The following is a 16666-nucleotide window of genomic DNA, read 5'->3' on the forward strand; positions in this document are numbered from 1 at the left end:
GTAGTGTTGGAGCCCCCTCTTCCCCTGTAGTGTTGGGGGCCTCCCTCTTCCCCTGTAGTGGGGGGCCTCCCTCTTCCCCTGTAGTGGGGGGCCTCCCTCTTCCCCTGTAGTGGGGGGCCTCCCTCTTCCCCTGTAGTGGGGGGCCTCCCTCTTCCCCTGTAGTGTTGGAGCCCCCTCTTCCCCTGTAGTGTTGGGGGCCTCCCTCTTCCCCTGTAGTGGGGGGCCTCCCTCTTCCCCTGTAGTGTTGGGGGCCTCCCTCTTCCCCTGTAGTGTTGGGGGCCTCCCTCTTCCCCTGTAGCGTTGGGGGCCTCCCTCTTCCCCTGTAGCGGGGGGTCTCCCTCTTCCCCTGTAGTGGTTCCTACCTGTGTGTCCATTGTTGCTGATGGTCTGTAAGGATTGATTGTTACTGTAGTTCACAAACACAAGTTGGCTTAAGCTCGCATTGAACAGAACGGAAGCCTCAGGGATATCTATTGGGGACTGCCGGGATCCATTACAGGAGCCCAATGATGCCCAAGTACTGGGACCTGTGGAGGAATATGGTCAGTGATAGGACCAGTAACAAGATGGCGGAACTCACCACAAAGCACACAGAGAAGACTATGAAGTCACTGAATAGACTGCAGTCTCATAGGGGCTTCATGGGATGACAGTAGTCATATAGTCAGAGCCAAGCCAGAGGTCAGATAGTCAGGGAGCAATGTTAGTAATAGGGTCAGAAAGGATGACAGGAGTCAGGGTGAGTATGCTGAAATCTTATTGGGGTGACAGAAGTCAAGATGAGTACACCGCAGTCTTATCAGGGTGACAGGAGTCCGGGTTAGTACACCATAGTCTTACCCTTACTCCTGTCACCCCGATAAGACTGCGTACTCACCCTGACCACTGTCACTCCAATGAGTATGCCACAGTCTTGTCAGGGTGAGTACGCAGTCTTATCGGGGTGACAGGAGTGAGGGTGTGTACGCCACAGCTTATGAGGGTGATAGGAGTCAGAGTGAGTTTGCCACAGTCTTATCGGGGTGACAGAAGTCAGGGGAAGACTATGGTGTACTTACCCTGATAAGACTATGGTGTACTCACCCTGATAAGACTATTGTGTACTCACCCTGATTACTATCACCCCGATAAGACTATGGTGTACTTACCCTGATTACTGTCACCCTGATAAGACTATGGTGTACTCACCCTGATAAGACTATGGTGTACTCACCCTGGTTACTGTCACCCTGATAAGACTATGGTGTACTCACCCTGATAAGACTATGGTGTACTCACCCTGATAAGACTATGGTGTACTTACCCTGATTATTGTCACCCTGATAAGATTATGGTGTACTCACCCTGATTATTGTCACCCTGATAAGACTATGGTGTACTCACCCTGATTACTATCACCCCGATAAGACTATGGTGTACTTACCCTGATAAGACTATGGTGTACTCACCCTGATAAGACTATGGTGTACTCACCCTGATTACTATCACCCCGATAAGACTATGGTGTACTTACCCTGATTACTGTCACCCTGATAAGACTATGGTGTACTCACCCTGGTTACTGTCACCCTGATAAGACTATGGTGTACTCACCCTGATAAGACTATGGTGTACTCACCCTGATAAGACTATGGTGTACTCACCCTGATAAGACTATGGTGTACTCACCCTGATAAGACTATGGTGTACTCACCCTGATTATTGTCACCCTGATAAGACTATGGTGTACTCACCCTGATAAGACTATGGTGTACTCACCCTGATTACTATCACCCCGATAAGACTATGGTGTACTTACCCTGATTATTGTCACCCTGATAAGACTATGGTGTACTCACCCTGATAAGACTATGGTGTACTCACCCTGATTACTATCACCCCGATAAGACTATGGTGTACTTACCCTGATTACTGTCACCCTAATAAGACTATGGTGTACTTACCCTGATTATTGTCACCCTGATAAGACTGTGGTGTACTCACCCTGGTTACTGTTACCCTGAAAAGACTATGGTGTACTCACCCTGGTTACTGTCACCCTGATAAGACTATGGTGTACTCACCCTGATAAGACTATGGTGTACTCACCCTGATAAGACTATGGTGTACTCACCCTGATAAGACTATGGTGTACTCATCCTGATAAGACTATGGTGTACTCACCCTGATTACTGTCACCCCGATAAGACTATGGTGTACTCACCCTTATTATTGTCACCCTGATAAGACTATGGTGTACTCACCCTGATTACTGTCACCCCGATAAGACTATGGTGTACTCACCCTGATTACTGTCACCCTGATAAGACTATGGTGTACTCACCCTGATTACTGTCACCCCGATAAGACTATGGTGTACTCACCCTGATTACTGTCACCCCGATAAGACTATGGTGTACTCACCCTGATTACTGTCACCCTGATAAGACTATGGTGTACTCACCCTGATAAGACTATGGTGTACTCACCCTGATAAGATTATGGTGTACTCACCCTGATAAGAATATGGTGTACTCACCCTGATTACTGTCACCCCGATAAGACTATGGTGTACTCACCCTGATTACTGTCACCCCGATAAGACTATGGTGTACTCACCCTGATTACTGTCACCCCGATAAGACTATGGTGTACTCACCCTGATTACTGTCACCCTGATAAGACTATGGTGTACTCACCCTGATAAGACTATGGTGTACTCACCCTGATAAGACTATGGTGTACTCACCCTGATAAGACTATGGTGTACTCACCCTGATTACTGTCACCCTGATAAGACTATGGTGTACTCACCCTGATTACTGTCACCCTGATAAGACTATGGTGTACTCACCCTGATAAGACTATGGTGTACTCACCCTGATAAGATTATGGTGTACTCACCCTGATAAGACTATGGTGTACTTACCCTGATAAGAATATGGTGTACTCACCCTGATTACTGTCACCCCGATAAGACTATGGTGTACTCACCCCGATAAAACTATGGTGTACTCACCCTGATTACTGTCACCCCGATAAGACTATGGTGTACTCACCCTGATTACTGTCACCCCGATAGGACTATGGTGTACTCACCCTGATAAGACTATGGTGTACTCACCCTGATAAGACTATGGTGTACTCACCCCGATAAGACTATGGTGTACTCACCCTGATTACTGTCACCACGATAAGACTATGGTGTACTCACCCTGATTACTGTCACCCCGATAAGACTATGGTGTACTCACCCTGATTACTGTCACCACGATAAGACTGTGGCATATGCCCCCTGACTCCTGTCAACCCGATGAGTATGCTGCAGACTTATCAGGGTGATACGTTGTGTAATCTACAGTCTTATTTATCGGGGTCACACTGTGAGTTCGCAGCAGTCTTATCGGGGTGACGGGGTGATCACATGGCATACACATAGAAGTCGCGTAATATTTCGGCTGTATACTTTAAGCCACTAATGTGTACGCTTCTCAACACTGAAATGTCAGCACATAGAAGGACTTGCTGTGAGGTGACGTAAAGTGAGAAAGCGACCAACGTCGCTGACATCTAAAGGTGCGGATACTTGGCGACCATCTGCGGCCAATGGGCGGGGCTTCACTGCTACAAAAGCCAAATCAAGAGCAATTGTTTTCAGCCTGATGAAACCTGAGAAATAGGTGATTGACAGCAGGGGCGTAGCTAGGATTAATGGGGCCCCATAACAAAAAACCGTATGGGGCCCCCCTCCCCTAAACACTAAATATATATATATATACATACACACATATATACACACACACACACTCGGTGATGTGGCCAAAGAATAAATCTCTTGTGGCCAGAGGCAGAATCCCGTGTGCAGCCACAACAGTGACTGGCAGAGGAGAAAGCCAATGTCTGCTTCTTCTGTCCATCCCCTGTATGTAACTATAACAGCCTATTAGGAGCTCATGGTTATATACACAGGTGCAGGAGCAGACTACCTTCTGCTTAACCCCTTATTTACTGCAGTAAGTGACCCAGTGTTCTCTTACATGCTGCAACAGAAAAAATGGTTAATACAGAAGACAATTAGCTCTCTGCTTCACTACTCCTGCACTGATAACCCCTGACCTCTGCAGGAGCTCAGAGAACAGAGGTCAGAGGTTATCAGAGTAGTCAGGCAGAGAGCTAATTGTTAACCCTTTTTTGTGTTGCAGCATGTAAGAGAACACTGGGTCACTTACACACTGCAGTACATAAGGGGTTAAGCAAAAGGACACAGGAGGCTCTTATCTTCCCTGTTCATCCACGGGCCCCCTCCCTCTAAGGGCCCCATAGCAACTGCCTTCCCTGCCTCTATGGAAGCTACCTCACTGATTGACAGTCAGTGATTGGGCGATGCCTCCTCTTCTTCCATCTGCCAGTTATCACAGAGTGAGAGGGCAGAATCCTTGACCTGCGACCCCTGGGGTCATCACTGGCAGGTCGTGCATACATCGAAAAGGTCAGCGCTGTTCAATGTCGTGTGTCCCAGTGGTTGTACGACCATCAGCAAAGTCCAGTGACAGGAGGAGGAGGACATAGCCCAATCTCTGCCCGTATGGATCATCAGATTAGGAGAATGGGGCCTTGTGATCCAGTCTGTACTGTGAGAATACAGGTCCACAACCAACATAGGGCGCTGCACTTAGGCTATGGGACATCCAGCTACATGCACCCCACTGACCTCACTTCAGGGCTCTCAGAGGCCGTCATGGAGCAGAGGCCATGGTGGTGGCTGGAGAAGAGGCTAGGGTGGAGGCTGGAGCAGAGGCTAAGATGGAGGCTGGAGCAGATACTGGAGCAGAGGCTAGGATGGAGGCTGGAGCAGATACTGGAGCAGAGGCTAGGGTGGAGGCTGGAGCAGATACTGGAGCAGAGGCTAGGATGGAGGCTGGAGCAGATACTGGAGCAGAGGCTAGGGTGGAGGCTGGAGCAGATACTGGAGAGCAGGGGCTAGGATGGAGGCTGGAGCAGATACTGGAGCAGAGGCTAGGATGGAGGCTGGAGCAGATACTGGAGCAGAGGCTAGGGTGGAGGCTGGAGCAGATACTGGAGCAGAGGCTAGGATGGAGGCTGGAGCAGATACTGGAGCAGAGGCTAGGGTGGAGGCTGGAGCAGAGGCTAGGGTGGAGGCTGGAGCAGATACTGGAGCAGAGGCTAGGGTGGAGGCTGGAGCAGAGGCTAGGGTGGAGGCTGGAGCAGAGGCTAGGGTGGAGGCTGGAGCAGAGGCTAGGGTGGAGGCTGGAGCAGAAGCTAGGGTGGAGGCTGGAGCAGAGGCTAGGGTGGAGGCTGGAGCAGAGGCTAGGGTGGAGGCTGGAGCAGAAGCTAGGGTGGAGGCTGGAGCAGAGGCTAGGGTGGAGGCTGGAGCAGAGGCTAGGGTGGAGGCTGGAGCAGAGGCTAGGGTGGAGGCTGGAGCAGAAGCTAGGGTGGAGGCTGGAGCAGAGGCTAGGGTGGAGGCTGGAGCAGAGGCTAGGGTGGAGGCTGGAGCAGAAGCTAGGGTGGAGGCTGGAGCAGAAGCTAGGGTGGAGGCTGGAGCAGAAGCTAGGGTGGAGGCTGGAGCAGAGGCTAGGGTGGAGGCTGGAGCAGAGGCTAGGGTGGAGGCTGGAGCAGAAGCTAGGGTGGAGGCCTCTCCTACTCAGCGATGAGTCTGCTTCTGTCCAGATTAGGATAGATCTGTAGACCATGCAGACAACACCATGAAGATAGGGACATGACAGCGGTTCCTCTCTGGGATTATGGTGCGGGGGGCTGTAGCCAGAACCCTTTTGTCTTCCCTTTACACCAACAGCTCAGCAATCCATTGATTTAGTGGTGGAAGTGGAAGCTGTTATACAGTACCACACCACCAGGGGGCAGGCTCCTTGTGTTACTATGGGGCTAGACGTGTCACCTCCTAATTGGTCGCCAAGTTTAAAGATAAGTGTGCGAGTGTGGAGTGATTCCTCACAACCATACTGCCTGATGGGTAGTCATGGCATGCGAGTGTGCGGGTGTACCTGCGGAGCTCACACTCACTGTATCCGCCCATCCTGGGACCTCCACAACCTCTCCTTCTTGGTGCTGAGATCAATAGTGAAAAGCCGAGACAAAAAGTGCAAAAACACTTAATAAGACTCACCGCAAGCCTCTTCCGTGTAACACCAATCTGTAAGAGAAGAGAGATGGCTGTATACAGGGCTCAGGTGTATATACACTATATAGAGGATAGTATGGAGGTTATACAGTCATGGCCAAAAGTTTTGAGAATGACACAAAGCTTCCATTTTCCCATGATCCTCTGCCCTCTGTTTTTTCTGTGTGTTTGTCGGATGTTTTATCACATACAGAAATATAATTGCAATCATATTAGGAGTAACAGAAGCTTATACTGACAGGTAGATGAGTTACTGCAGCAAGTCTATAATATTTGCAGTGTTGGCCGTTCTTCAGGACTCTTCAATTCTCCCCGGCTGCTCTCATACAACTTCTGGACCAAATCCTGACTGATAGCCGGCCATTCTTGCACAATCAATGCTTGCATTTTGTCAGAATTTGTTGGTTTTTGTTTGTCCACCCGTCTCTTGATGATTGACCACAAGTTCTCAATGGGATTAAGATCTGGGGAGTTTCCAGGCCATGGACCCAAAATCTCTATGTTTTCTTCCCTGAGCCATTTAGTTATCACCTTTGCTTTATGGCAAGGTGCTCCATCATGCTGGAAAAGGCATTGTTGGTGGCCAAACTGCTCTTGGACGGTTGGGAGAAGTTCCTCTTGGAGGACATTCTGGTCCCATTCTTTATTCATGGCCGTGTTTTTAAGCAAGACTGTGAGAGAGCCGATTCCCTTGGCTGAGGAGCAACCCCACACATGAATGGTTTCAGGATGCCGGTTACAGTTGGCATGAGACAAGACTGGTGGTAGCGCTCACCTCATCTTCTCCCAATAAGCTGTTTTCCAGATGTCCCAAACAATCGGAAAGGGGATTCATCAGAGACAATGACTTTCCCCCAGTCCTCAGCAGTCCGCTCCCTGTACCTTTCCCCCAGTCCTCAGCAGTCCGCTCCCTGGACCTTTCCCCCAGTCCTGAGCAGTCCACTCCCTGGACCTTTCCCCCAGTCCTCAGCAGTCCTCTCCCTGGACCTTTCCCCAGTCCTCAGCAGTCCACTCCCTGCACCTTTCCCCCAGTCCTCAGCAGTCCGCTCCCTGGACCTTTCCCCCAGTCCTCAGCAGTCCGCTCCCTGGACCTTTCCCCCAGTCCTCAGCAGTCCGCTCCCTGGACCTTTCCCCCAGTCCTCAGCAGTCCGCTCCCTGGACCTTTCCCCCAGTCCTCAGCAGTCCGCTCCCTGGACCTTTCCCCCAGTCCTCAGCAGTCCGCTCCCTGGACCTTTCCCCCAGTCCTCAGCAGTCCGCTCACTGGACCTTTCCCCCAGTCCTCAGCAGTCCGCTCCCTGGACCTTTCCCCCAGTCGTCAGCAGTCCGCTCCCTGGACCTTTCCCCCAGTCGTCAGCAGTCCGCTCCCTGGACCTTTCCCCCAGTCCTCAGCAGTCCACTCCCTGGACCTTTCCCCCAGTCCTCAGCAGTCCACTCCCTGGACCTTTCCCCCAGTCCTCAGCAGTCCACTCTCTGGACCTTTCCCCCAGTCCTCAGCAGTCCACTCCTTGCACCTTCCCCCAGTCCTCAGCAGTCCACTCCCTGGACCTTTCCCCCAGTCCTCAGCAGTCCACTCCCTGGACCTTTCCCCCAGTCCTCAGCAGTCCACTCTCTGGACCTTTCCCCCAGTCCTCAGCAGTCCACTCCCTGCACCTTTCCCCCAGTCCTCAGCAGTCCACTCCCTGCACCTTTCCCCCAGTCCTCAGCAGTCCCCTCCCTGCACCTTTCCCCCAGTCCTCAGCAGTCCACTCCCTGGACCTTTCCCCCAGTCCTCAGCAGTCCGCTCCCTGGACCTTTCCCGCAATCCTCAGCAGTCCGTTCCCTGGACCTTTCCCCCAGTCCTCAGCAGTCCACTCCCTGCACCTTTCCCCCAGTCCTCAGCAGTCTACTCCCTGGACCTTTCCCCCAGTCCTCAGCAGTCCACTCCCTGGACCTTTCCCCCAGTCCTCAGCAGTCCACTCCCTGGACCTTTCCCCCAGTCCTCAGCAGTCCACTCTCTGGACCTTTCCCCCAGTCCTCAGCAGTCCACTCCCTGCACCTTTCCCCCAGTCCTCAGCAGTCCACTCCCTGCACCTTTCCCCCAGTCCTCAGCAGTCCCCTCCCTGCACCTTTCCCCCAGTCCTCAGCAGTCTACTCCCTGCACCTTTCCCCCAGTCCTCAGCAGTCCACTCCCTGCACCTTTCCCCCAGTCCTCAGCAGTCCACTCCCTGCACCTTTCCCCCAGTCCTCAGCAGTCCGCTCCCTGCACCTTTCCCCCAGTCCTCAGCAGTCCACTCCCTGTACCTTTCCCCCAGTTCTCAGCAGTCCACTCCCTGGACCTTTCCCCCAGTCCTCTGCAGTCCACTCCCTGCACCTTTCCCCCAGTCCTCAGCAGTCGGCTCCCTGGACCTTTCCCCCAGTCCTCAGCAGTCCTCTCCCTGGACCTTTCCCCCAGTCCTCAGCAGTCCACTCCCTGCACCTTTCCCCCAGTCCTCAGCAGTCCACTCCCTGTACCTTTCCCCCAGTCCTCAGCAGTCCACTCCCTGGACCTTTCCCCCAGTCCTCAGCAGTCCTCTCCCTGCACCTTTCCCCCAGTCCTCAGCAGTCCGTTCCCTGGACCTTTCCCCCAGTCCTCAGCAGTCCACTCCCTGGACCTTTCCCCAGTCCTCAGCAGTCGGCTCCCTGGACCTTTCCCCCAGTCCTCAGCAGTCCGCTCCCTGGACCTTTCCCCCAGTCCTCAGCAGTCCTCTCCCTGGACCTTTCCCCCAGTCCTCAGCAGTCCGCTCCCTGGACCTTTTGCAGAATATCAGTCTGTCCCTGATGTTTTTCTGGAGAGAAGTGGCTTCTTTGCTGCCCTCCATGAGACCAGGCCTTGCTCCAAGAGTCTCCGCAGTCTCACAGTGCAGATGCCCTCACACCTGCCTGCTGCCATTCCTGACCAAGCTCTGCACTGCTGGTAGCCCCATCCCGCAGCTGATCACACTTCTAAGAGACGGTCCTGGCGCTTGCTGGTCTTTCTTGGGCGCCCTGGAGCCTTTTTGGCAACAATGGAACACCTCTCCTTGAAGTTCTCGATGATGTGATAGATTGGTGACTGAGGTGCAATCTTTCTAGCTGCGATACTCTTCCCTGTTAGGCCATTTTTGTGCAGTGCAATGATGACTGCGCGTGTTTCTTTAGAGATAACCATGGTAACAGAAGAGAAACAATGATGCCAAGCACCAGCCTTCCTTTAAAGTGTCTAGTGGTGTCATTCTTACTTAATCATGACAGATTGATCTCCAGCCCTGTCCTCATCAACACCCACACCTGTGTTACTGGAGCGATCACTGAAACAATGTTAGCTGGTCCTTGTAAGGCAGGGCTGAAATGATGGTGAGATAGGTTTTTCTAGGCAAAAATTGACTTTGCAAGTAATTGCTGTTAAGCTGATCACTCTGTATAACATTCTGGAGTATATGCAAATTGACATTTTAAAAACTGAAGCAGGAGAATGCGCGGCATGATGTAACATCGCTGCCGCCGTCCATCACCTCCCCCCCATGCGTGGGGATTAGCCGCTAGCGTTGGGTACCTCTGGCCGGGTGGAGGATGGGTGCCTGGGGATCCGCGATCCTGTGGGCCGGTGTGCGGGCCTTCAGGGAGGCATTGAGCTGGAGGAGTGTGCCAGAGTCCAAGCTGATGAGCGGCACGGCGCGGTTGCCGTGGAGTAGGAGAGGAGGCTCGGAGGGCCTCCGGTGGTTGGATGGAGTGCTGGGGTGGGCCCCAATGGGAGCGCCGGGCGGGGATGGTGGATGCTTGCGGACCTGCGGCGGGGTCCGGGAGAGGATTCCTCTGGTCCAGGTTCCCCTACTGGAAAGCTGCACGTGGCTGGTCCCGGGACGCTGACCCTGTGAGACCGCTACCTCACTTTTATAATACTCCAGGTATGTCAGAGCAGGCAACTGCCCTCTTTCAGTTAGTGCTGGGATTAGCTCTTTCCTCTTGGAAACAGTGGCAGCAGGCTACTCCTATCTAAGTGAGCCGGTCTGGACTCAAACTACATAAAAGTTCTAGACTTGGACTATCTGCAGCTTCATATGGAGCCATCACTCAAACTGGTGGAATTGATGTGATTCGTCATTGTGCGATTCCTCCGCTGTAACATTACCGGCTTCAGGCTTGGACTCATCTGAACAGTTTGTACTTGGAAATACTCAAACTATATAATCTCTTATGCAAGACGCTTATGCCCTTTTGTTCTCCCCTGCACAACATATTATAAGTTGTTTTATTGTTAATATGCGGATAAGATCTTTCATTTGGTGATATACACTCAGGTGCCGGGTGGGAATGCCCACCAAGGCAGGTAATAGGGGAGCGGCCAAAACATCGCCAAAAGGTAAAGGGGAAACTAGCAAGCTGGATAAATTCTTGAAGACCCCGCCAATAGGGAAAAGGGTGGTTGGGAAGGACAGGCTCTCCCTCACCTCGGCTGGAGGAACCCCGGGCTCTAGAATTTCGGTGCTCGGGGAGGCCCCTCCTGGTGAGGTGATGGGGGGGGGGGGGGGGGAATGAATCTCCCACCCACCCTGAACTTGGTGAAATTTTGAGCGAAGATCAAAAATGTGTTATTTTGCAAAGGCCATTTTTGTATCAGGTGACTATAAGGCCATGTTCACACTGCGTATGAGACCGGCCGTTCCGTTCGGATGATCTTTCCTCCGTGGAGCTCTGATGCGGACGCTTCAGAGCTTCCCATAGCACAGAGTGAAGCAAGCGGTTCACTGTGTGAACTGACAGGTCCTTCTGCGGGCGGAATTCATTGAGTTTGTGGTGTCGCATGGGAACCGGCCGGAGCGTATACGATGTGTGTACGCTCCGGCCAGGATCCCATAGCAAATAATGCTATGTTCCACCCCGCAAATCTATGGCTGTAGTTCTGCGGCGAGAACTACAGCCGTAGATTTACGTAGTGTGAACATAGCCTAACTGTGTGATGGAACCACGAGATAGGAGGTCTTCAGCTAGGAGAGGGGGGATAGTTAATTCCCCACTTAAAAATTTCACGGAAGGGGAGGCGTGGCCTGCAACGAATGGCGGCGGATGCTTAGTGCAGGAGCTCCGCTCTGAGACTGGCCTATATACGCGGCTCACTGCATCACACTGACCCGAATTCTGACCCAGACGGTGGCCCGGGCATCTGAGAGTTCGATGAAGCTCACCCACTTCTTTACAACGGCGGACCCGTCCCAAGACATCTGCTCCACACAGAGACGCGCTCTTGCCGGCGTCACAAGTGTCTGCACCGGACAGTAGCGGATCCCCGGGCTCCTCTTCCTCTGCTCGATCTGACAGCCAGGGCTACTCACCGATAGCAATGAGCGGTGGCTCAGGAGGATCGGGACAACGCAACCCTGCAGGAGTGGGTAAGCGGGCGCCATCTTTGCAGCCACATGTGGAGGAGCAGGTCTTTGGCTCCAGCCCGGCTCCTACAGTAGAGAAGACCTCCATAACCCCTATTACGGAGGAACTGCTGCGGACACTGATCGCTGATCTAAAGTCCACTCTGCAGGAGGATTTCAAGCCGGCTATGCATACTATGCGCCAGGATGTAATGGCTATTGGAGCGCGTACCTCCCATATTGAATCTAAGATGGAGGAGTTTGCTAAGTCCCACAATGAAGTAGAAGACACTGCCAACAATTTAGAAGAGGAAGTGGCTGCTCTTAAACTTAAAATAGCAGACATAGAAGACCGTTCCAGAAGGAACAATCTGCGTTTCAGGGGCATCCCAGAAGAAATTAGAGGGGACGCCTTGCATGACTTCCTGACCGATTACTTTACTGCGCTGTTACCACGGGCGGGTAATGCTGACTTGCTCATTGACCGTGCACACAGGCTCCCCAAGCCTAAAAATCTCCCCTCTACAAAACCCAGGGATACAATTGCTCGCATACATTTCTTTCATGTAAAGGAGCAACTCATGGCGACAGCCCGTCACCCTCCGGATCTACCGGAAAGATTTCGGGACATTGCAATCTTTACCGACTTATCAGCAGCTACTCTTGCCCAAAGGAGGGAATTTGCAAAGGGCACCAAGCTTCTGCGTGATAATGGAATTCCCTACAAATGGGGCTTCTCAGTGAAGTTAATAATGTCCCACCATGGTGTGCAGTGGGTTGTATCCACTCCAGAGGCGTTGGGTCGTTTATGTTCCAAATGGGATCTATCACCTGCAGATGTTCCTGGCTCCACCTCCCCATCGGGACGTCCGCACAGGATTCAAGAAGAGTGGTCGACCGTATCTAACAGGAACCGTAGACCAGAGTGATTGATCTACAGTATGCCTTGCGACCAGTTATGCCTTCCACCCCAAAGGGACCGAGTTTCTCTTTTACATAGTTCTCTTTGGGAGAGTGGTTCTGGGTCTAAGTGCTGTTATTAGGCCTGGAATGGGCTGCTTATGTTATGATGTTGACTAAGTTCATAGTGTACATAAACGTACAGGGGGTAGAAGACTATGTGACGCTATTACTAATGTTTTTCCCTCAGTTAGCTCCAGACATGGTCTGGTGTATGGTTTTATGTTTATTCCTGTTTGTGAGTTCTAGGCAAGATTCTCATTGGTACCCCACGAGTACAATCACAGGCAGATGGTGGAATATGAGTGACATAGATGTCTTAGCGGTGGTAAGCTTGTTTCCAGCGTTGACACCCCCCCCCCCCCCATCCATTATGGGCATTAAACTCCTGTCCATTAACGCCAAAGGGTTAAATTCACCCTTTAAGCGCTCGATGCTGTGGAAGGAGGCTCTCTCCTCTAATGTGGATGTGCTGTATGTGCAAGAAACCCACCTGGTGGAGAAAGACTTATTCCGACTGAAGTATAAAAAATATCCGCACATTTTTGCAGCTCCAGCCACCAAGAAAAGAGGAGGTGTGACAATAGCCATAGGAGATTCTGTGGCTTCTCCAAAGGACCCATAGAGGTAGACACTGGAGGCAGGTTTGTTACCTTACAATGCCAGATAAACAATGTCACTTATACTTTGACGACCTTGTACGCCCTCAACAAAAAACAATGTGCCTACCTCCGCACTACCCTGCGTAAAGTATCAGCTGCAGCTAAGGGATTATCCATTAATGCAGGGGACTTCAATTGTACCCTTTGGCCATCGGTAGACTCCTCTTCCTCATCCCAGGTGCCCGAACCAACTTCGGCATTTACAGTGGTGAATAAGATGGGTCTATATGATGCCTGGCGCGTGGGTCATCCCACTGAGCGAGATTATATGTTCTTTTCCACATAAAATCTATACAGGTATAGATTATTTTTTAGTTGCTAAGGCATCCTTGCCACTAATTACCTCCTCAGACATTCATCCTATAACATGGTCTGACCATGCCCCCATATTGTTAACTATTGCTGAAAAATACTCCGCCCACCCGTCAACTCTGTGGCGTCTCAACAATTATATACTACAGCACCCCCAATACCGCCCTGCTACGATGTCCCATATTGAAGATTACTTCGAGTTAAATGACACACACGCTGTTAATACTAGCACCTTGTGGTGCGCTTTTAAAGCGACCATTAGAGGACATTTCATCAGTCAGACGGCATATGATAAAAAGAAGTGTATTTAAGCACAAATAGACTTAACAAACTGAACTAGCCTCCTTACATAGACAAAATAAAGTTAAATATTCCCCCCAAAGGGCGCAGGAAATATCCAAAATACACAGTCGACTGCACGCCCTCAATCTGCATAAATATGACCTAGCTTTACGTAAACTTAAACTAAACTTTTACTGGCAAGGAAATAGAGCTGGGGCTTTATTAGCAAGTCAAGTAAAGCGTAGGGATGCTAAAATGAGAATTCCTTATGTGCAGGATGGGCAGGGACGAAAAGTGTATGATCCACAAGGGATTGCTGACTGCTTTGCTCAGTATTACTCATCCCTTTACAGCCTTGAGAAGGACCCCCTTACCCCACAACCCACCCAGGAGGCTATATCCTCTATATTCCAGGCTACAGCCCAGCTACCACCACTATCAAGTGAACAGGCTTCTGTCCTTGCAGGACCGTTCCTAGAACAGGAGGTGACTGCGCTGTTCTAAAGTCTTAAACCTGCTAAATCCCCGGGCCCTGATGGGATGACGAACGAATTTTACAAACTATATGGCCCCACATTGGCCCCTTATCTCACTAGGCTATTTAATGACTTTGTGGCTGGGCAGTTACCCCCTATAGAGATGTTAGAGGCAGTAGTCGTGACACTCCCTAAACCAGGTAAAGCTATGGATGCACCCTCTAACTTTAGGCCCATTTCACTTCTGAACTCGGACCTGAAGCTATATGTAAAGCTACTAGCGGCGAGACTTGTTGGTGTCCTCCCACTTCTAGTGAACAACGACCAGACCATAGATGGTACACATAGGTTTCTGAATATTATCCATGGGGTGCATACGAGCCGAATGCCTTCTCTGCTGGTCTCACTTGACGCAGAGAAGGTGTTCGACTGGGTACACTGGGGTTATCTAAGGGGGGTGCTGGAACGCCTGGCATTTCCCTCTAGATTGATCTCAGCAATTATGGCCCTCTACTCCCGGCCCACCGCTAAGGTATATAATATGGGGACCATGTCCAAACCATTTTCCATCAATAATGACACCCGGCAGGGGTGCCCTCTGCCACCCTTGATTTTTGCCTTAGTGATGGAACCCTTTGCACAGGATGTGAGGCTCTCCCCCCATCTGCATGGAGTTAAACTCGGTATGACTGAACACCGTATTGGCCTCTTTGCAGATGATGTAATTATAGCTATAACTGAACCTATTGTCTCGCTGCCGGCGGTTATGTTGATCATCACCGATTTTGGTGCAGTTAGTTACTACAAACTGAATGTTACTAAGTCGGTGATCTTAGACATTCATGTACCCCAACTGGTGAAATCCCAATTAGCTCAACTGTTCCCCTTTCAATGGTCCCCCAGCTCAATAACCTACTTGGGCATTTTACTTACAGTCTCACCTAACAAACTAGTATCTGCTAACTATACGGCGTTGATGGAACAAATTAACAAAGATATACTTGCCTTTTCCTCACTGCCTATCTGCCTATCTCGTGGATAGGACGCATATCAGTAGTAAAAATTATGATTCTCCCCAAAATTCTTTATATGTTTCGTAACCTTCCTGTGCTTGTGCCTTTGCCTCTGATTCGTAAACTACAATCAACGATTATGAAATTTATCTGGTTAAGTCGGAGGCCAAGGGTAGAAGCAAAGATACTATACTTACCAGTAGCCCAGGGAGGCCTTGCGTGTCCCTGCCTCCTCACATATTATAGAGCAATGATACTCGATCAGGTGAAGAAGTGGTGGTGGAAGGACTTGGGATCTGCAAAGTGGGTAGACATAGAAGCCCAAATGCTGGGCACCTCATCCTTATGGAACATGTTGTGGGCAGCAGGCCTGTCTCCCCGCCACCGTCCTTCTGTATCTCCCACAATTGTAGCCGCATTGAAAGTGTGGTCCCTGGTATCCCCTAGCAGGACGATTTGCCCCCTCTGATTGAAGGATATGCCCATTCAGGCCATCCAGTTACTCCTTCCCCATACTAACCTTCATAACTGGTCAGAGGCAGGCATCAATGTCCTAGGAGACATTGGTGACCAGAATGGATTGCATACGTTTGAATATATCGCTTCCAGGTTTTCCCTCCCTGAATTCTTCAAGTACCTCCAGATAAGGCATGTAGTGGCCACTTTAGAATGGCAGCAGGACGTGTCTCCAACACCTTATGAAGCCTACTTTCTTAACAAAGGGAAAGTGAATAAGGGAATATCAATGGCATACCTTAGCATCATGGGGGTAGGCCAGAATGAACTCCTGACCTTTCGCACTAAATGGGAGACAGACCTGGGAAAATCATACACAGACAGACGAGCAATGGCAGTTCGTTTATACATTGCCGAAACGGGTATCCAAATGTGTGAACCATTTAGAGGCCTCCCGCAAATTATTGTATTGATGGTACTATACACCTTATCGCCTGTCAAAAATCGACCCCTCTGTGTCTCCGTTATGTTGGCGCTGTGCCTCTCACATAGGTCCACTCCTCATATATGGTGGAGTGCGAACACATCAAAAAATTGTGGAAAAGAGTGGAGGAAAAAATAACTACCCTAATTGGCTACCGTATTCCGTGGGGACCTGAAGTGGCTCTCCTGTCCTTAGGATCTTACACGATTTTCCATATCCTTACTACAACTCGAACTTCCATTGCAAAAAACTGGAAATCCACATCTATCCCTTCCCTAACTCATATTATGAAGATGGTGAACTCTTATTACTCACTAGAGGACTTATTAGCTCGCCGCCAAGGCACAAACAAACAATTTCTACTCAAATGGGCGGAGTGGCCCACAGCTAATTTATGAGAGAAGTGGTCAATCCTGGTAGACCAGGGGAGAGTCCTAACTATTATTCCAACGACGAGAGCCTTAATGTATAAAGCTCACCACCACTGCTGTAGATACATTGCATTGTTATTATAGCCTGATA

At 50.7% G+C, this 16666-nt stretch overlaps 1 protein-coding gene across 1 annotated transcript in view; it reads right to left on the reverse strand.

Annotated features, from left to right (window-relative positions):
• LOC138801951 (carbonic anhydrase 4-like) overlaps window positions 1-11355 on the reverse strand; it is a 29813-nt gene extending 18458 nt beyond the window's left edge. Inside the window, exons 1-4 of the mRNA XM_069985047.1 lie at window positions 11266-11355; window positions 9690-9921; window positions 6125-6151; window positions 363-527 (exon numbers count right to left, since the gene is read on the reverse strand). Of these exons, the coding sequence (XP_069841148.1) occupies window positions 363-527; window positions 6125-6151; window positions 9690-9921; window positions 11266-11355 (514 nt within the window). The remainder of the gene's footprint in view (window positions 1-362; window positions 528-6124; window positions 6152-9689; window positions 9922-11265) is intronic.
• Window positions 11356-16666: the final 5311 nt, after the last annotated feature.

This window comes from Dendropsophus ebraccatus, chromosome 9 (genome assembly GCF_027789765.1).
Source record: "Dendropsophus ebraccatus isolate aDenEbr1 chromosome 9, aDenEbr1.pat, whole genome shotgun sequence".
NCBI classification, from domain to species: Eukaryota; Metazoa; Chordata; class Amphibia; order Anura; family Hylidae; genus Dendropsophus; species Dendropsophus ebraccatus.